Below are 21,696 nucleotides of genomic sequence, written 5' to 3'. Positions count from 1 at the left end.
GACAGAGATTTTGATAATGACTTTTTTTTTTAGATATACCTAAAGAACAAGCAACAAAATAAAAAACAAGTGGACCTCCATCAAACTAAAAAGCTTCTGCACAGCAAAAGAAACCACCAACAAAGTGAAAAGACAATCCATGGAATGGGAAGAAAATATTTGCAAACCATATATCTTCTAATAAGGGATTAATATCCAAAATACGTAAAGAACTCATACACTCAATAGCAAAAGAACAAATAACCCAGTTAAAAATTGGCAAAGGACCTGATTATACATTTCTTCAAAGAAGCTAGACAAGGCTCAACATCATCAGGGACATGCCAGTTGAAACCACATTGAAATATCACCTCAGGCCTGTTAGAATGGCCATCACCAAAAAGATAGGAGATTACAAATGCTGGTGAGGATGTGGAGGAAAGGGAACCCTTGTGCACTCTGGGGGGATTGTAAAATGGTGCAGTCACTACGGTATTGATGTTCCTTGAAAAATTAAAAATAGAACAACCATATGATCCAGCAATTCCACTTCTGGGAATGTTTCAAAGGAAACAACATGGAAACAGCCTAAGTGTCCATTGATGAATGTATAAAGAAGTTGTGATATGTGTGTATGTGTATATAAATATATATAATTCAGCCATAAAAAGAGGAAGTCCTACCATTTGTGGCAACATGGATGGACCCTGACAGCATCATGCTAAGGGAGATAAGTCAGAGAAAGACAAACATTGAATGATCTCATGTATATGTGGAATCCAAGAAAACCCCACAAATTTGTAGAGAAAAGAGATGAGACCTGCGGTTAGCAGGGGTAGGGGAAACTAGAGGAAGGTGGACAAAGGTACAAACTTCCAAGTTACCAGATAAATAAATACAATATGATGACTAGAGCTGACACTGCTGTATGATACACAGTTGAAGTTGTTAAGAGGTCAGATCCTAAGGGTCCTCCTCACAAGGAGAAAATATTTGCCCCTTCTTTCCTCTTGTTGTATCTGTATGAGAAGGTGGGTGTTAGCCCAAGCTCTCGTGGTCATCACTTCACAACGTATGGAAATCAAACCGTCATGCCATACGCCTTAAACTTAAACGGTGATGTGTGTCAATTATTTCTCCGTAAAACTGGGGGGATAAAAGAAATTGGTGTGGCTTGTGCTTTGATTTATGAAAAGGTGGCTACATGAAGAAGATATCACATAAAACAGCACTGTGGTAGCAGTGTTATTAGATGCAGTTGTAAGTATAGCAAGTAATGACTAACGAATTAGGCTCATTATCTTCTTCCTACATTCTCTTCTTCAGATGGGGTGGGCCCTCTTAGCAATACAGTATCTTCCTTGCTTTCTCTTGGATTAGCATGTTTCTCCAAATGTTTCCTCTTAACAGGAGCATACAGTGTGATGCTGGTCCTCTAAGAGGGCATCATTAAGTAGTCGACTTGATGGTTCAGTTATCCCAGTGACAGCATCAAGTAATTACCTATTGGTTTTGCCTCAGGGCACACGTGAGTGCATACTCTCCCACACAAACACCATAGAGGGAAGGACTCTGAAATTCTGGCTCCTGAATATCAGCAATAGCTCCAAGTAGTAGCAGGTGGCTCTTCTGGAAAATGGCACCTATAGCTTCTTGCTCAATAGGACTTTGTCCCCAAGGAGAATAGTCATTACTCTGCCTTGGTTTTTTAGTTTCAATGCACTTTGGTATGGTGGAGTGTCTTTTATGCTGTAAAAACTTTCCTTCCCTTTGAAATCTTTGTTTGGTCTTTCTAGTTCCAGTTGCGTCTTAATATGCAAGAAAGGCAGCTGTGTTTTCCTTTAAGCAAATATAATTGTGGGGGAAGGCGTCTCTGTTTATCCCATGGACAAATACATTATGGGTAATGCCAAAAAAAAAAAAAAAAAGCTTGGGACCCCAGAAAAAATATGTAAATCTTTTCAATTCTCTCTAAAGCAGATAAGTGCTGCCCTTTATATGGCCGTCTCCTGCACTTGCATTTTCTTTAGAGCCAGCAGCTGTGAGGGACAAGGGACAAACACATGCACAGGAGAAAAGACACGTTTCCTTCAGTTCCCACGTATAGACAGAGATGCACTGTGTCTATTCTGGCCTCTGTCCATATTTCAGGCAGCCACGTTCCTAGTCATTGGAACCTACTGCCTCCATTTTGATAAATTATTTTTGAGGCCTTTATGTGCCATTTATCGAATGAACTTCTGGCAAGGTTTTGCCATTCACTGATCTTCTTTTGACTTGTTTATCCAGAGAGATCCTTTGTGCAAGTGTGGGAGACGATCCTGTCTTAAGCTATGGAATGAAAGAATAGAGGCAGAAGCATATATGAGTTATCCTTGGGAGCAGAACATGGGCCTGGCCCAGGCAGTTTGCATCTAATAGCTTCTTGTTGCCTGGAAGGCTTCCGTTCCTGGAATGGCCCAGAGCGATCAGGCAGGCCCCTGTCATAAAGCAGGAAGCACAGCAGTGGCTGGGGAGAATCACATTTGGCCCGCAGCTACGGGCAGGAAGACCATACCCAGGAAGTCCTGCTCTCTGAGGTGGAGGGAGCCAAACTGGGAAGGTTGGATACGAGATGGTGTCATTAACAGCTTCCTGGAGAGAGGGAGCAATAATATTGGAAGTCAAATGGACGAGTATGTTAATGCATGGTGAAGGTACTCCTAAAATGCTCATGCAGGTGATCTAGTGACTGTCATGAAACTTTCTTTTAAACACATACTTTAAAAAGTGTAAATGCTGAATCTGAACCTCCTATCAGCTTTAAAAACAAGCATAGTTAAGATCCAGCTTGAACATTAATAGACCCCTACTCTTTTTCTCCAGGAAGGAAAGAAATAGACTAAGCTCAGATGATTTTTCTTGGTTTTGCTCACATTTTAGAGGGATGTAGAATGAGTCAGAAAGGGGTATTATCTGGTGTCTTGCTTACTTTCAGAAGCCTGGGCTTTTGTATGGCAAAGTGTTCATTGGAAGAAAGCTAGGCCTTTTGTGAATTTTGACATCACAGACTACTCAGCCTTCACTGCAGGACCTAGGAGAGTGCGGAACCAAGAGGGTCAGACCCCGTGCTAAAGCTAGAACACTGGGGCAAACTTTAGAGCAAGGGAACACCAATAAATTTGGTTTCAGGCACAAACTCCAGCTGATTATAGTGACTTCCCCGCAGCGTGTTGTTGAGAAGGGTTCTGAGGCTGTGACGAGGCTCCGCCTGGACTGTCCTGATTGCTGAGTGACGTCCAGCATTGGCATGAGCATTGAGAGAGTGGGCATGTTTCCTTGATATTTGCTGCCCCTGCTTTAGAAGCATATATAAGAATCTGTTTACTCCCTGACAGTGCCTAAACTAGAAATAGGAAGGAGGAGAATGGGGAGGGAGCAAGAAAGGCTGCAATTTTAATATCTTTTCTCAAAAAAAACCTTCTTTCCCCACTATTCTCTTTTCACCTTCCCTCCTACCAGCAGGTTTAGTGAAATGAAATGCCACAAACCAAGACTATTTTGTTACCTCTTGTCCTGATGTGGCTCGTCGTAGGAGAGCCCATTTCTTTTGCCTCATGTCAGCTACCTGAGCACCACTGAAACTGTTCCTGGCATTTGCAGGGACCTAAGAAATAAGCAGGAAAGAAACAACTGTTGGTAAAATGTCCTTCATGTGCAGTCATATCTGCTATTTTCTTTGTAATGAAGAGGAGAATATATTAACATTCCACTTTGATTAGCATTTGTAATACATGCAAAGATAGTAACCTTCAGTGCATTTCTGAAATAGTGTCTCCTGGGCCGAAGCCTTAGTTTTCAAGTAGGGAAATAAGACTTGAATCAAATGACCTCTTTCCTAAATACTGAGAGTAGTAAGGCTCTACTTAAGTGATTTTTCCTTCAGTCTAAATATTGGCACTTATAGCTAATATCAGAGATCTCAAAGTGGTAAAAATTTACGGTATTTGGTAGAAGTTAATATTATACTTGATTTATCATTGTGTTGAAAAGTTTTCAGGGGCGCCTGGGTGGCCAGTCGGTTAAGCATCTCTTGATCTCAGCTCAGGTGTTGGATCTTAGGGTCATGAGTTCAAGCCCTGTGTTGGGCATGGAGCCTACTTAGAAAACAAAACAAAAAGTTTTCACAAAGCCTCAGCGCTTAATTTCACTGTGTGATTCTGGTAAATTATCTAATTAATTTATTCCCTTTGGATAACCACACCAGCTATTCAGACCTGAAACTGAAGTTACAATCCTGAGCAGTACTTAAGACCTTCCTCTTTCAAGATTCTTCAGTCCTAACTCCAGCTGAAGTTGCTGGCCACAATCAGCAGTTTCTGACAGCTTACAATGATCAAATTAGGCAGATAAGTCTAAAATTTCTCCTTCATGACATGCTGTATAGCCACAGCCATTATATACTTATTACCATGATGTGAAACTGTGTGTGTGTGTGTGTATATATATATGTGTGTGTAGAGAGAGAGACAGCAAAACTCTAAATTTTATAAGCTTTTTACATCATAAGTTAGTCATGTGCAACTAATTTCTGAGCAGGAATCAATCCACGGATATCTGTTGTGCTGTTCTGGGGGTGTGTGTGTGTGTGTGTGTGTGTGTGTGTGTGTGTGTGTGTGTGTGTGTGTGTGTGTGTGTGTGTGTGTGTGTGTGTGTGTGTGTGTGTGTGTTCGTGTGTGTGTGTGTGTGTTCGTGTGTGTGTGTGTTCGTGTGTGTGTGTGTTCGTGTGTGTGTGTGTGTTCGTGTTCGTTTGTTCTGGTGTGTGTGTGTGTGTTCGTTCTGGTGTGTGTGTGTGTGTGTGTTCGTGTTCGTTTGTTCTGGTGTGTGTGTGTGTGTTCGTTCTGGTGTGTGTGTGTGTGTGTGTGTTCGTGTTCGTTCTGGTGTGTGTGTGTGTGTTCGTTCTGGTGTGTGTGTGTGTGTGTGTGTGTGTGTGTGTGTGTGTGTGTAGGGATCCCTGGGTATCTCGTCTGTCCTTCACAAGGGCTACTCATTCAGGCGCAGGGAAAACCATTTCTAATTTCTGATCTGGGTTTTCTTTGCATCCAGTATCAGAGAGAAGAGAACCATCCCGGCCATCCTTTCCCCCATACCCAGCTTGTGGACTGTGCTCCAACACCGTTAGGGTCATTGCTGTCACTGCCTGTCGATTTCAAACCATTTGGAAATGAAATCATAGTACTCTCCTTTTTCTTTTTAAAGATTTTATTTATTTATTTGACAGAGAGAGACACAGCAAGAGAGGGAACACAAGCAGGGGGAGTGGGAGAGGGAGAAGCAGGCTCCCAGCCGAGCAGGGAGCCCAATGCGGGGCTCGATTCCAGGACCCTGGGATCATGACCTGAGCCGAAGGCAGATGCTTAACGACTGAGCCACCCAGGCACCCCCATAGTACTCTCCTATTTCTCCCTGCTCCTGAGTGTCCTTTGGTGGTCCAAGTTTTTGAGGATGGAGTGGGGGACCAGATCTCACAGCATGAATGAACTGAAAAAAGTTACCCAACATTTTTAATTAACACTGGCACTTCTAGGCTTCCTGCTGAGGACTGCCGGCTTGACTTTACAAAATGACATTTATGACACTAAAGTTATGGAAACTCACTGAAAGAGGCTGCAAACCAGTTCCTGGCCAGTTTGAATACTGGTTTAATGGTAATAGAACGTTAGCTGTGTGTTCTTGATTATTCTTGAAATGCCCAACTTGTTTTAGACAGGCTTTTGCTACTATGAAAGCTAATTAAAGCAGTTTGCCACCAATTCCACTGAGTTCCCCTCACTGCCTAGTCACAGGTAGCAGCCCTGCCACCAGCAGTGGGCAAATCTGTGCCAAGAGTAATTACTTCAAACACAATTCCGTTTATTCAAAGGGAGGACTGTTGCTCCCCGTGAGAACTTCGTTGAGAAAAGAAAAGATACATAGGTTTATGTTAATTATATACCCCATGCTGGAAGTTTGATTTTAACATGAGTGCAGCTTTTTAATCCCTTTATCAAAATACATGCAGGAGCCTTATTTTGCCACCACCTGAACACTTTGTGGGCACCTTCACGTTGTATGAACAGTTAGCAGCTCTCACATGGATTAGATTCTAGAACTTGATTTTTAAGTTGGTTGTTCTAAAAGTGGAGCTTCGTTTAGCTTTGGACGTAAGGTGATAACTAATAAGTTTCCAGAATAACGTACTGAAGTTTATTAGACAATACAATATTAATAATAATATTCGTATTCATTAAAAGCTTACTCTGTGCCAGGCATTGCATTGAGAGCTTAAACATTACCTTACTAATCTTTACAACAATCTTAAATAGTGGGAACAACGTGCTGATTGTTCCTAGATGATGTGTACTAAAAATCAGTGGATTTGGCCACTTGGGTGTGAATAAAAGCACATGGATGGAAAGTAGGGCAGGCAAGGTGGTTGTTGTAAGCATAGTATTTCCCAGAGCTGTGCTTTCACCAATATGATAGTCATTGTTTAGATTTAAATTTATTAAAATTAAGTAAAATTTAAAATGCATTCCCTTCGCAATAGTCACCTGTCAGGTGCTCAGTAGCACCATGTGGCTGTCACCACAGTGTTGGACTACATAGGTATAGGACATTTCCCATCATCACAGAAAGTCCTGTTGGAGAGACTATTGGAGAGACTATTGGAATGCTAGTGACAATGATGTAGTCAAGAAAGAGATTGAAGATAGAAGGAGGAAGAAATCCCACTAGAAAGTATGGTAGGGGAAGGTAAGAATTAGATCCGTGTGTAGGAATTGCCTTTCTTTTTACAAAAGAAGGGACTCTGGGATGGGTTAGCCTGGTGACAGGTATTCAAGAGGGCACGTACTGAATGGGGCACTAGATGTTATACACAAACAATGAATCGTGGAACACTACATCAAAAACTAATGATGTAATGTATGATGATTAACATAACATAATAAAAAAAAAAAAGGGACTCTTCCTCCAAAGTAACACTAGAAAAAGTGCAGATCCAATGTTTATAGTGGGAAGATAAAGGAGTTCTCTCTTGGTTTCTGTTTTTCTCAGCATAACATAGACAAATGGCCAAGCGTGAAAGAGGAAGGAGAGGGGTGAAATTTTTTTTTGGTGGGGGGAGAGGGTTGGAGATGGGATAAAATGATCATTGTAAATGGGGTGAGAGTAAATTTATCACAGAAATGTAAAAGTATGGCCGGCAGAATTTAGTGTCTGCTTATGAATTTATAATGATTCAAGTTTCCCTGGCTTATGTGATTTTTCCCCAGAAACACTCAACTGGAGAGCTGTATTAAGGGACATTTATAAGGCAGACGTTCATAGATTGGGGCTGTGTGTAATGGCTTAGATTAATGCTGCTGAATTGGAACCCTTAGGGAGATGTAAAACTAATGGAGCTCAGCATGGTGAATCCAATCCAGGACATGAATTGAGAAATGCATTGTTTAGTCCTGCAGTAATACATCATTATCCCTTTATATAGGAATCATTGAGATTCCACCTCTGAAATACTCATGTATGAGGCTCATCATAATCATTTGGAGAATTTGTATAGCAGGCTGTTGTTTTCTGTACTTCATGGTTGGTCTTGTTAATTTCGGTCTCAGCAGCAGCCTAGAATGTTAAGCCAATTTGCTAAATCTTGCCTGCCCTCTGAAAAATGCTTAAATCCATTTATGTAACACAAGGGGTTGAGGTTATATGATATGTTAGAATTTAATGCCTTCTTATGGCATCAGTACTGAATACTTTAGTTAATCAGAACCAAAAAAAGAAACATGTTAGAATTTTTAAATTAAGGAGTAATTGTGTTGTTGATGTTTCATAGGCGTGCATGTAGTTCAGTGTGATTATACATCCCATATAAACTTTCCACTTTCATTAGCTATAAAATGCTTGAAGGTGTAGCCCTCATTTACAGGGTATTAAATAGGGAAATATTAGTTACTTGAATTCATAATGTACTTTTCTTCTAAAACTTGGTCAGTCATGTGATTCGTTGTGCTTAATGCTAGAGATGAAATGGATTATCAGCAACTTACCTTCCAAGTTCTTTCTTTTCCCTACCAGTTACATTAAACATCCATTTCCCAAATACACAGAGACCTTTTTTTCCTCATTTCTGGGACTTCCAGGGAATTAAGAGGTTAATATTTATAATACTGAGTTTCAGAGATGCAAGGCACTGTGTACAAAGTCATATTTGAGCATTTTTTTTAAGCCTCTATGTTCCAACCCTTTGAAATGGATTTAGTTCCTATGGAAACTTATCACTGTGGTAGGTAGTGCCCTTACCCACAGTGAAAAATAAAATAAATTCAGAGTATGATTGTATAATTTTATAACATGGCTTGGGAAGTGGACATTAGGAATATGTGTAGTTGTACTCTTGAGCTGTTTAGATTGTGTTTGAAAACAATCTTGCATGTCACCATCTGTCCTTCACGTTGAAGCCAGAATAGGTAAATAGTGGTTTAGTAGAAGTTTCAGTGGGTTCTTTTTCTCCCAGCACCACAAATAGTAGCTTGTTGAGGAGGCAAAGGATATGAGAAATATTTCAAAAGTAAAATTAGTTACCGGAGGTGAAGAGGGGAAGTAAGAACACTGATTGCCTCCTACGAAAGGTTGGCATTTTGCAGGGTGTGCAGTTGGTAGAATTGACGTTGATGAGCTTGAAGAGGAGGCAGCGGAGGGCAGAGAGACTATTCAGAGGGTAATAGTAATAGTAGTCTGTGCATAAACTGTTAGCTTAGCCTAGGGCGCTGTTAAGGCGAACCGAGCGATGGTTGAAAGTGAAAGACTTTTCAAAGGAAGAACTAACAATCTCAGTGACTTCTGGAATATAAAGTATTAAGGGCACAAAAGAACAAAAATGTAATGCTTACTGATAAGCTAACGGTGTTGCTATTGGTGAAAAATGGAAGGAAAATCTTGTTTGGATAAGGAACTGGAAATCAAATAAATTGGACGTATTCAGTTATTGCTTAGTCTAAAGGTCTTTGAGTTAGAAGGAATATAAGAGGGCCACCAGATCTAGTCCCTAGCTTCAGGTAGGGAAGATTACCATCTGTGTATTTTATAAAGAACTGATGCCCAAAGAAGCCAAAGGTCACACAGCTACCAACTGATGGAGAGCAACTAGAAAACGCATTCTGTCACACAGAAAGCAATGGGAAACCCCCCAAAGAGGGAAGGATAACTGCGCCTGGAACCCCAGAAGAACAACAGGGGCAAAGACCTGAGCTCTGGGGATCACGCACAACCAAGAGAGGGAGGGAGAGGGGAAAGTGCAGTGAAAACCATGGGGAAGGGACCAACCTCCCTGACACACAAGGATTTCGTGGATGGAGACAGCTTCCAGGCTTTCCACTTGTGTTACATTTTACTCCCAATGGCTTACCCTGTAACTTAAAATAATCGGGTGGTTTCTCTGTCCTTCTTTCTCACAAGGTTGCTGAGATATTAAACCAGAAGGGCTGTGCTGAAGGCTGACGTGTGTGAAGGCATTGTGAATTATTTCCCAGTTCACATTTTTGTTTCTGTGTGGAGTTGGCATGTGGGATTTCTTACCTGGTGTCTGGGTGCTGTTTGTTAAGTGCTGTGGATTCACAGAAACAGGTTTTGGTGCTTAGGCAGCCCGAGGGAAAGCAACCTTTCTTTTAGCAGTTTTTCAGGGCATACACAGTATCTGTAGATAATATGGCATTGTAATCTTTAAAATGAATTATTTTTTGATAAACAACATATACCTGTGCTAGAAGATTTAAATGTCACATGCAAAAGTAGACCTCCTCCTTAAGTCCGTGACCTCCTATCCAAGTCCTCTCCTTTGAAGCAACTCCCGTTACCAGTTGTGTGTCTTTTTCAGATACATCCTATGCATATATCAGCATATGCATGTTACATGATTTTAAATTGAACTTGAGTACATGATGAGCTTACAGGGAATAAGTAACTGTTGTTGCCTAACACCCATAAACTCCTCTTTTTCGAATGTACTTTATGCCAGGCTTTCTCCATCTTCTGTTAACCATTAATCAACCATTACTTACACTGCATGTCTATTTTGGAGAGTGAGAAGGGGCTCAAAATGAACGTACGAGACACAGTATGAGCGTGAGGACAAGACCTACCGGTAAATGCACACATCAATCCCTGCCTCCAATGCATTTACTTTATATATAAAAGAAGAGCTGTAGTGAGAAATCCAGCGTTGGGGGGGAGGGGGGACAGGAGGGTCTCTGGCCGGGTCCCTTGTCGGCATCAAGTGTCGTTTGGACACCACTGCGTGCCTGGCCAGTCGGCGCGCTCCGGGTTTGCAGGGCTGTCTCTGCTCTTCTGCCACCAGCACCTAGGGACACCTTTAGGAGGAGGATCCCTGCTCTGTACTCACAAAATTTCCGTTTCTGTCACATGCTTCCACTAGCCGTTGCGGTTTCTCAGCAGACTATTGCCTTCTCCTCCTGCACCTCACCAGCCTCATTTTTTGTATTCTTGACAGTGGACTTCTTGCTTTAACCAGGAAATCTGTGTTTCTCTGTGATCGTACCACGTCTGCAAGGACCGGGCCCTCCATTCTGCCCTTCTTGCCTTCCTTTAAAGGACTGTTGAAAACTCCTTTTTTCCACACAGCCTTCCCTATTTCCTGACTTCTGAGCACACCTTCAATCATGACTGCCCTTGATGGGAATTCCTTTTCTCCTAGAACGTGTCTGTTGGAAGTATTTGGCTTTCTGATCTTACATAAATTTCCACAGGAATCTTTGGAAGAAAAAGTTTATTAGTGACATCACTGCCTTTACTTCCTTTACTTTTCCGTCCCCTCCCTTAACTGCCTAAGCCTTTCCCGTTCTTTAAGACCCTACTGAAATTCTTTCATCTACGACCTCCACATCTTCAGCCAGATATAATCTTCCCCTTTCATATTTTTCCCATCCAGTTGTACCCCATTAAAGTAGCTCCCTCCATTTCTCTTACTGCTCATTCCTGAAATTGTTTCTCCAAATGGCGAGGGATCAAATGCCATGGCTTTTATCAGCCGCTTTCTTGTTGACAGTCTCTTTGGTCATGAGGCTTAGCCCTCCCACCTCCCCTGCCTGGGACAGTGCGTTGCATGGGTTCTTACCTGTACTCTGAGCTCTGGGACTGCCCCACTCCCTTCCCTGCTTCTGTCCCCCTCACCGGAGGCTGCAGTTCTATCCCAGTGCCCTCTGTGTCTTACTCGGGGATTTCTCTGTGCTTGCAGCCCTGCCCTGCGCTCAGCTGCAGCTCCATGCCTGTCCACCTGGGGTTCCTGGCATCCTTAAGCACTTTCATTCTGTAAATCCTTGGGCCTAAGCCATGTGTGTGTCATTCAGTCTTTCCTCTTCTTACCTCCGTGTCCGTCTGCTAACACATCCTTCCATTCCTGCTTTCCAAGGCTGCCCTCTGGCCTGTTTCTGTACCTGGGGAGTGCCCTGCTGGCCTCCCAGGCTAGGCAGGTCCCTCTGCCATCTATCTGATCTATTCAGAACAGATCGACCTTTTCACGGTGGCACCTTTATAACTTCACCTCCTCATTTGGAAAGGCGGGTGGCTTGCCATCAGCTGCAGAGTAGACTCTAAGCTGCTGTCTGTTATAAGCAGTCTCTCCCAGTTCCAGCCCCTTCCTTTCCAGCATCGCCTCTCACCTCTGCAAGCGCTGCCTCCAGCCTGACTGCCCTGAAGGAGCCTGGCTCCACTGAGCCTGGACTGGGGCTCACACCCCACACACCCCCAGCAAATGACCTCTTGCAGTCCCACCCTTCATTCAAGGGTCTTCTAGGATCCCATCTCCTTTTCCGTGGACTTCCACACTAGCCCCATCCGGGAAAGACCACTCCTTCCTCAGAACAGTATAGCACCTTTCCTTGGCACCCTCATTGCCTTGGTCTACCCACGACTTCTGCGAGGGTGTGTCTTTAACGAGCGTGTGTTTTTCTCCTTCCTTTTGTCTCTACACACCCTTTAGCACCCCCTTCACAGTGTGTACAGGGTGGCCAGCACAGTGATGCCCATGTGGCTTTCCCTGCCTGGCTGTCCTGTATCCCTGGAGCTCCGCCGGTGTGGCCTGGTGCCCCCATTCAGGGATTTCCTGCATCCAGTGGCAATGCTCACGCCCTCTGCCCTTCAAGTCCTCCCCACGGCAGGGAGAACCAACAACGGACTTAGCTCCGGCTCCTACCCACCTGCGACTCCCCCCGCACTCCTCGTTCCTGGCACTCTGACACTTAGAGGGCATATCAGTAGGGGTGATTTTTTCTTTCCTTCACTTGTCACTAAAATAAATACATTCGCAATTCTTACAGTTAAGAGAGCCAGCCACATGCCTTCCTGGGTGTATCTGGGAGTCGGCTCTTGCTTTCCCAGTGTAGTGGAGGAAGGAGTCTCACCTCAAGTGATGCAGCGCACTGTGTCACTACAGTCTTAACATTTGTTCTTTACCTAGTGGTGTTAGGATGTGCCACAGTCCGCACTGAGCTCTGTGACAGTTCTGAAATTTTAAAAATGAAGCTATCCCTGACTTCTCTTAGTATGAAAAGCATTCTCTCACATGTGATCACAGCAGGGAAGAGGTGGGGATAGAGGGGTGTATTTTTATGCTTGGGTGACTCAAATGGGATTTCACCAAACGTGTCACCCCCCCAAGCATCCCCTCAGTTGAAGAGCATAAGAAATCCATCCCAAAGGGTAATTCTTTTTGAAAAATTGTAAGTGCCTAAAAATAAGAGCTTAACATGAATGTGTATGCTCAGCCATATTTCTGTGCAGACTGCTGGTACCATACTACTCAACTAGAAGATTCTGTGACTCTATGCTATTATAGTAGTTAGATCTAGTTGATGAAAATGATATAATAAGGCCTAAGAAATATATATTTCTCCAAAATATGGAAGGATTATCTCTGGGAGGTTGTATTCAGTGTTTCATTACATTTGCTTGGAGAGTCTTGGATTCATTGCGCGTATACTCCGTCAGAAAAAACCTGCTAAATTGCCAGAACTGGTGCCTGCCTTTTGGTTGTACTGGGGAGAACCACACTGGCTATAGCCAGTTCTTCCTCTTCTGAACTTGAGGACTTTCTGCAGAAGAATGGGCGATGAAGAGAAGTGTAATATCCCCCTTCCAGAAATTGCAATGAAAGTTGTCTTGGAAAACAAATGCCACAGTTTGCTTCCATGGTCTAGAATGTACAGCCTCCCCTTTGCATTGTCCTTCCCCATGGGCTGGTTGGGATGCTCAGCCAGATCCTGTGTTTTTTTCTCCACTGAAACTCATCTGGCCCCAAATATCTTCCTTCCTCCTCCATGATTTCCCTATAATTCTGGTATGTTCTTTTGCTTCCCAGTATCTTTCTACCTTCCCCATCTTATCCCAGTTCCTCCTGTCTCCCTCTTACCTCCAAATTTGGGCATTGGTCCAGGACCAAATTATCCAGTTTAATCTCCTTGGCCATATCAAGTAGTAAAGCAATAGAGTGATTACAAAAGTCATTCCCAAATAGGAAAAATAATGAAGGCTGAAGAGTCATTTTAGCACCAATGGAGAGTTACCACCAGAGCTCTCCTACTAAGACAGCAAATGGGAACTTTTCTCAACATTTGTTTATTGTTGGTAGGTCTAAAATTGTGCTCTGGCTTCTGATTATTTCCTTGTGGATTCCTACTCGACTCAGAGAATGTATAAGCTCTAACTCTATACAGCTACTTCCACCTCTCCAAACCAAGCCTGAGTCAGCAAGTGTCATGAACACAAATACCAAGCTTTTCTCTAGGGGGAAGTAGAGGAGTTCAGAAGGCTTGGAGTCACCAGATTATGGGTGTATTTGTATCCCCAAGGCCAAAGGAGGTCTCTCCTCTCCATCTCTGAATCTGTCTCAGTAGTCTAGATACGCTGGACAGATCTTCAGCAGGCTCGAAAGTTGCTTCGAGAAAATCATAAGGCCAGTTCTTGCTTCCTGTTCACTAATGATGGATGTCCTCTTGTCTAAAACACTATATTCCGTCTCTGTCCTATCCAAAACCAGATCTCTGGATTTGTTTAGCACTATGTTTACAATTATATTACCTCTCAATCTCATTATAAGACGTCATGTGCAGTTTGTCTCTCCCCACCCCCATTAGACTGTGAGCTATCTGAAGGCAAAGATTGTATCTTATTCAGAGCCTATCATAGTGAACGGCATTTAATGAATGCTTAATGATGTCTGTTATTGGAATAACAGAACAGATGAAAGAATGAATGAACCAGCCAACCCTCATATTTTCCATTCTTAGACCAATTTTAGTGAACATTCCAAAGTAACAGGATAGGGGAAATAGAAATAAATTACTCATAAAGTCCGGGGGGCATAATAAATTGTGTTGGTGTAAGTTCAATGTGTTATATATAGGTATACACATATTTAAAGTAAGAGAATGCAAGGGTGATGTGTTGTATGCGCAGGATTAACATTTTGTAAGTAGTTTAATTAAACAGTTACTTTGCCAAATCAGGTGAGAGTAAATGCCATGCTTTTCTTTAGTCGTACTTATACTATTAATAAATAATGCATTTCTTCACCTTGAAGCCTTATTGAGATATTTCAAATAAAAATAATTTGGTGTATTAAGATGGCTTGGTCTTGCTCACACAGTGATGTATCCCTTGGAGATTCACATTTAACATTTGGCCCTGGACATCTCTGCATTCCATGGCTTGTAGGTCTTTTGAAGGGACAGAGAATGCTTCTGCAGACAGTACAGTTCTTATAAACAAGGGCTGCTTCTGTGAACTGCGATTCTGTTTTGTTCCTACCATGTGGATGCAGGAGGTGATGTTTCTAGTCAGGATTCTTGTGTAAACTGCTGCTGTCTCAGGCACTGCTAAAGCAAAGAGCTGCATTGTTAATCCACTAGTCCCTGTTTTTATTACAGTATTATTACTTGGCATTTATTAAGCAATAACAATATTCCAAGCATCGTTAAGAAAGAAAGGGAGAAAGGGAAGGTTGGCTTATACTTCTCTAAATTAGGGCCTACTCAGTGCAATATGTTAGCTCAGGCATTTCGCCTAATGAGAAGATTGTGTGAGTTTGAGAAAGCAACATCTCATGAGTCCTGGGTTGTTCCAAAGAAAGTGTGATCGGAAATTGATTTGGGGTCCTCCCAGGTTGAGTTAATGTTGGCCTCATTTATGTTCTGTGTCCCTAAACTCTGTATAATTATTGCCTCTTATTCCAGATATCTTTTATGTAAGTAAGAAGTATTTTATCTCTTTTTGAGATGTATGCCTCGCTGCACATAGCCCAAATATGTCAAGGGTACCATGATGTGGTAGAAAATTGAAATTAGCCAACTGATTGTTCTTCTCTGCCTCATACCTGATGCCTCACTTCACAAATCTTTTCAACCAAATAAATAACTATTTCTTGTCCAAGACATTATTATTTGGAGAAATTTTCTGGAAAAGCTTTTTTTTTTTTTTTTTTTTACTAATATTAAGTGGCCATTAGTCTTTCTAGGTTACCAGATTTTAAGAAAATATTTATAAAACAAAAATGGTTTGGGCCCTTATTCCTTGGAGATACAGCAGAAGATGGCCCCATTTTCCTGGTATTAGGCCTTCTATGTGAGATATTAATACCTGTAGGACTGGCAGTGTTTTCCCCTCCCTTCCTTGCAGATAGGTCACCTTCCTCCTGTGGATCCAGATTATTGAGTTGTGATACTGACCTCTTTCTCCAAAATCAACCATAGATTAAAATTAAAAATTAAATATTAAAATATTTTCAGATAGATCTTGCTCTTTCAAGCCTTGGGTGTAGAGGATAGAATTCTGTAAACTCTGTTGTACCTCTAGCCAAAGCTGAGTTTTTCTTTAACAAAACCCAGTTGAATCTGCTGGTTGAATGGTATGGCACTCATTGTGGGTAACGATCCGCTCTCCAGCCTGATTGGTTTGTTGAACTGAGTGCTGGACCAGGTGTCCTCAAGGTCAGCAGTCCCTCCTCTGATAACGGGGGAGGCCTCTTGGCATTTTTTGTGTTGAGATGATAGACAACATCATAGCTCACATTCATCATTTTAGAAAATAAATGTAAAAAAAAGTCCTCTGCTTTTTTTTTTTTAAGATTTTTTATTTATTTATTTGACAGAGAGAGACATAGCGAGAGAGGGAACGCAAGCAGGGGGAGTGGGAGAGGGAGAAGCAGGCTTCCCCGCGGAGCAGGGAGCCCAGTGTGAGGCTCAATCCCAGGACCCTGGGATCACGATCTGAGCCAAAGGCAGATGTTTAACGGCTGAGCCACCCGGGCGCCCCAAGTCCTCTGCTTTTATTTCACTTTATTTTTTCAGATTTTATAGCAAAGTGTATATGGAGACAAGTTGAAACTAAGAAAGTAAGCAGCTTTTGGAGATGTTTGGCCTTTTAAGTGTAATTGAGTTGTCTTTCAGATTTTGCATTGTTAGAAAGAGGCTGTTTACATTTTATTCTGGAAACTATTAGGATATTGTAATTTAAGGTAAAATGAAAAATGAAAAAAGTTGAATAGATAATACTTTGAATTAATACTTTCTTCCTTGATATTGCATTTTATGATAGCTTTATTATAAATGATGAGTGGATTATTACATATTTTTAACTATTGGCAATGGGGTTGAGAGCTTTAGTTTTGTATTATAAAAGCAGAAATCCTGACTCCTGGGCTTAACATCTAATGAAATGTTTAATACAGAATAAAATTAAGAGTTTTTGCATTGTGCCATAGGAATTAGAGCTAAAGATTTAACTCCATGGCTGTGTTGTGTGCCTGCTTTTAATGTGGTAGATACCATTTTATGAGATCACCAGATCCCATGAAGGATGCATTGTCGCAACCTGTTAAAAGAATCAGAAATCTTTTAGCACCATCCATTCTCATATCTATCCATCTACCCATCCATTCCTTCCCTGCCTCCCTTCCTTCCTTCCCTCTCCCTCTCTTCCCCTCTTCCCCTCCATCCCTCCCTCTACTTCCCTCCCTCATCCCCCCCACCACTCTGTACTTACTGGTCCAGATACAGGGAAAGGGTTCTTTTTTTGTGCATCTGTACTCCTAATGAATGATTTCTGTGTTCCCAAGAGCGTTAGGAATTTGTGGCTGCTGATTGTTATTACATGACTTCTTTAGCCTTCTGGTGGAGACTGGCCTGAGGAGAGCTGCCTCCATATTTTCTTTCCTTCTCTGAAGTTACCTTATTATCCTTGCCATTTATATTAGCAGAACTAAAAAGATGGGTAAGTAGTTTCCTCGAAATATAAAGCTCAGACCCACATCAAAGAAGTTTCTCAGACATGAAGGTGGGGGAAGCAGCAGTGAAACCTGCAGATAGCTTGAAAACAGATGGCCTAGTATCAGAGTGTCACCGAGTCTGAAGAGGAGAGCTGAACACTGCCTATCTCAGCTTCAATTTTACCAAAATGTTTTTATTTGTCTTTGACCCTTAATTCAACTTACAAGAAATTATCCCCAGGAAAGATTCAGAGACAACAGTAACAATTTATATCCATCTCCATGTTATTTTAAGCACTGAAAAATCAGAAACAGCCCAAATATATTTCTGTATTCTTTTCTGGGTTTTTTTCTCCCCAGAGTTTCTACAATGGCCCTGTCAGTGTAATGAGCAAAATACTTGGATCTATTTTCTTAGCTGCCTTTTAAGTGAATATTTAGCATTAAACATTAGCAAAGATGGTTTCACCAGCTACAGAATGCCTTACCAGGAGTGATTTTATTCTCTGTTCAGGTCTTTGGCTTTCCAGTTCTCTCGCTGAATACAGTCATCAACCCCCTTGGTCCTCAGTGCCACTGTGGGGTGGAGTGGGAAGGGCGAAGGCAGCTGCTGGTGGTGCTTGTGGGAGTGAGGGGAGGAGGAAGGGAACAGAGTGTAGAGTCCAGGAAGGAAAAGGGAAGTGAAGAGGGGCGTAAAGATACGTGGTGGGACACATCAAAATCCCAGTCATTTCAAGTGACCACAAAACTGGGTTTTTTTTCTTGTTTTTCATCAATATATATTTTCAAGTATCGACTTTATTCCACCAATTCCTTTTTGACAAGTATATTTTTGGATTACTGTTCTATCTCTTCTCTATTACTGTTTCGAGTTCTCCAGATTTGTATTTCGTCTTTGTCTTACATTTCTCATTCACCATTGCCTTTTTTAATCTTATTTTCATGCAAAGATTAAATTGCTTAAGTGTCTCTTGCAGCTAAGATTTAATTTTCCTTCTTAGGTATCTTGAAATTCTGCCCTCTTGTTATTTTTGCCTACTAGTGGCTTTTTCCATCAGCAGGAAGGAAAGCAGTCAATAGAAATCAATTGCTGACTCAGTGGCTATATGGAGAGCTTACCATAATGCATATTGGAAATGCCTTTAAACCTTTTCCTGAATGGAAGGTGCCATGGCTTGTGTTTTATGGCCTTCTAATGGTGGACAGTAATCTCATTTAGCATTTTCCCAGAGTGAAAACAGTGCATTAGAGTAGCATAACAAGCATTGCAGATCAATACGGAGGCAGAGCTTTGCCCTTACAGATTAATCCAAGAAGAATGTACCAGAGTCTACTCCAGCAACTGGGAGACAATTATGCTGATTTCCACCCCTGTTCCCCCCATTTCTACTATCTAATCATCAGTACACATTGAAATGTATACGAAAAGGATTTCAGCAGATGTGTGTGGACACACACACATAGACCAGACTAGCAGACAGGAAATCAAGGACCCTGGAAGTGAGCGGTATTGATTTGTGGTGATAAAAGTATATTTTGACACGTTTCAAATCATAAATGACTCATGGACATTAACTTACATGACTAACAGCTCAACTTGGTAAATGTTTATATACAGCTTAAATTACTTCTTTCTAAGGAGTTCATAGTATTGGATGAATTATTCCATCACAAATAGTTTTTTAAAGAAAAAAAACACCCTCTTCTTTACGACGTGTGGTGTGTGGAAGCTCGTTCTTCACAGTCTTCTCCCTGAATGTTAATGGGAAGAGCTGAAGAGAAGGTCGGGATTGTTCTCGTCGTCTTTCCCCATCCTCCTTCCTTTGCCTTGAAATCGAAGATGTGGTCAGAGAATCGTGGTCCTCAGCACTAGGACGGAGCATAACCCTGTTTTCCCACGAATGATCCTCGGCATTAGTCATGTACTTGCTGGGTTCAGCTGACCGAATGCTTGATTATATTTTATTCAGTATTTACCCAGATGTGTATCTTGCTATAATCAGCGTGTGGTGTCTCTGCCTCTGCTTTTCGAAGCCTAGCTAACTCCCTTTAGATGCTGATGTTCATGGAAGGGAATTAGGGAAATCCATGTCCAAAAAAATTCATAGACATAATGAACTTTGAAATCTTAGGGAGAATGGAAACTCCAGGGATTGGATATAAATTCTGTTCTTAGGTATTTGGCAGAACATTAAGGTAGTGAATGAAAAAGTAAAAGGGATGTAATGTAAAATTTGTGGGATTATTTTTTTTTTCCCCTGTATGTCTACTTTCCTTAGAAGGTAGTAAGAAGTAAATTCCCTCAGGGACCAGTAACATGGTTTCCATTTCAGTTTTCTGTACAAGCAAAATATGTATCAGCTTAGTGTGTTGGATAAAAGGAATGAGACAAATCGTCACCCAGGGGTTTCCTTATTGATGAGAAATATTCCCCCTATATTCTCTAGGGTTTTTTTTTTTTTTTTTAGAATCCATTTAATATAAAATAATGCTATTTCAAGATTACTACAGAAATAAAAAATTTAAATTGCAAAAAAAGAACTGATATGAAAGACTGGAAGCCTCTTGTACTAAACAGAACTAATTTGAAAAATATGAATTCCTAGATTAAAAGTGATAATATTATGTATTTTTTCTGTGTATGTTTAGTCCTTATAATTCAAGTTCCTCTACCATCTTAACAAGGATATTTCCTTTTCATTGGTATAATTCATTTGGTTGATTTTATTATCATCTTTCAAGTGTATATTTTAAGATTTTTGGAGGCATTTATGTTTGGTACTGCATATTCACAGAAAGCAAATCTAACTAAAATCTGAGATTTGTAAGTATAATTAGTAAAATTTTAGCCCAGAAAATTAATAAATGTTTTTTCTCCATGCATTTGTATTCTCAGTAGTTTATTGCATGACTTCTATAACAGTCTTTACTTCTTGGGATTTGCCTCCTAGTAGATGTAGGCTAGTAAATTACACCAGGTTATGGTGTAGTCAGTGTTAAGTGGAAGGTGAAAGAAGTGGTAGAAGAAGCTCATACAGGGTCAGTGGGGTCACCAAAAAGAGAGTAGTAGAGTCCACCCTCAATGGAGAGCTAGTGAAGCTGTCTAGAGAAGGTTACACTTCAATACCTAGCTCAAATATTGAAAGATGAGTACTTATTTTCTGGATATATAGGAATGGGTGGGAGTTTGGGTACAGGGCATGTCCAAGATCAAGAGAAGCATGAACAAAGACATGAAGGGACATGTATAGATCAAACCCTGAAAGTGGTTTGGTGAGGCTGCAGCAATTAGGGAATGAAGGCTGAAGAGTAGGTGGAAACCTGATCCAGAAGGACTTGCCTGGTTGACCTTGCATTTTGTTTAGAAAGCAGTAGGGAGAGATACGGTCTCAGATAATATGTGTTAGAAAGAACCTTCTGGAAGGCAGGAGTAAAGAGGCAAAAACTAAAAGATTAGAGGGCTTTGCCTGATTCCAGGATAAAAGTGATTATGAATTAATGTAATGACAGTGAATATAGAGAAAGAGAACCATACTGCATTATCTCGAACTTTGCAACCTATTGGTTGTGGGCATGAAAGAGAGAAGTTAGGGCTCTCAGGTTTTTGATTTGGCTGACTGGGCTGAAGAGTATTGGCACCATTCACCTGGTTTAGGTATATGTTTGGCTGGGAATGTTACAGTGTCCGGAGAGGCTCATGGTGGTATCAATTACTGGAACTGATTTCATAGAAATCATTTTTAGAAACTTTTTTCTATACTTGCAACATTTATATCTTATTTAATGTTTTATATACTCTTTAGCCTTGATCTTCATTCTGATTGAAGACAGTTTGTCTCACTGGTTCCTGTTTTTGTTTTTAGGCGGTATGAGTTTCATCCTGTCTGTGCTGATCTGCAGGCCAAAATTCTCCAGTGTTACCGCCAGAATACCCAGCAGACCCTCAGCTGCTCTGCTCTGGCCAGCCAGTACATGCGCTGTGTCAATCAGGCCAAACAGGTGGGTGTGCAGGCCCTGTTAACGGGGGCACCAGGAGAAAGCAAGCCCAGCATCATGGGGCAGAGATAAGGACTGAATAGGCTAATGTTAATGGAAGAGCTTTATAAGCCAAACTAGTCGTCATCATCAAAAATTGCCATAACACAAACTGAGGGTTCTAGAGGGGAGGGGGTGGGGGGATGGGTTAGCCTGGTGATGGGTATTAAAGAGGGCACGTTCTGCATGGAGCACTGGGTGTTATGCACAAACAATGAATCATGGATCACTACATCAAAAACTAATGATGTAATGTATGGTGATTAACATAACAATAAAAAATTTTAAAAATTGCCATAACAAGTCCATTAGTTAGTAATCAACTTCCATCCAGCTGGTTGTGGGAAGAGCCCATATTCTCCTTGTGTTTACCTCATTTACTTGCA

At 41.4% G+C, this 21,696-nt stretch overlaps 1 protein-coding gene across 2 annotated transcripts in view; it reads left to right on the top strand.

Annotated features, from left to right (window-relative positions):
- CHCHD3 (coiled-coil-helix-coiled-coil-helix domain containing 3) overlaps window positions 1-21,696 on the top strand; it is a 266,380-nt gene that overhangs the window by 233,428 nt on the left and 11,256 nt on the right. For both annotated transcript variants that reach the window (XM_028106350.2, XM_028106349.2), the window contains exon 7: window positions 21,139-21,274. In XM_028106350.2, the coding sequence (XP_027962151.1) occupies window positions 21,139-21,274 (136 nt within the window). The remainder of the gene's footprint in view (window positions 1-21,138; window positions 21,275-21,696) is intronic.

Source organism: Eumetopias jubatus, unplaced genomic scaffold (genome assembly GCF_037043125.1).
Source record: "Eumetopias jubatus isolate StellerSeaLion01/CBP00866 unplaced genomic scaffold, mEumJub1_p1.0 scaffold_14, whole genome shotgun sequence".
In the NCBI taxonomy this organism is placed as follows: domain Eukaryota; kingdom Metazoa; phylum Chordata; class Mammalia; order Carnivora; family Otariidae; genus Eumetopias; species Eumetopias jubatus.
Note: the sequence above shows the minus strand (reverse complement) of the source record. Positions and strands in the feature narration are given on the sequence as shown.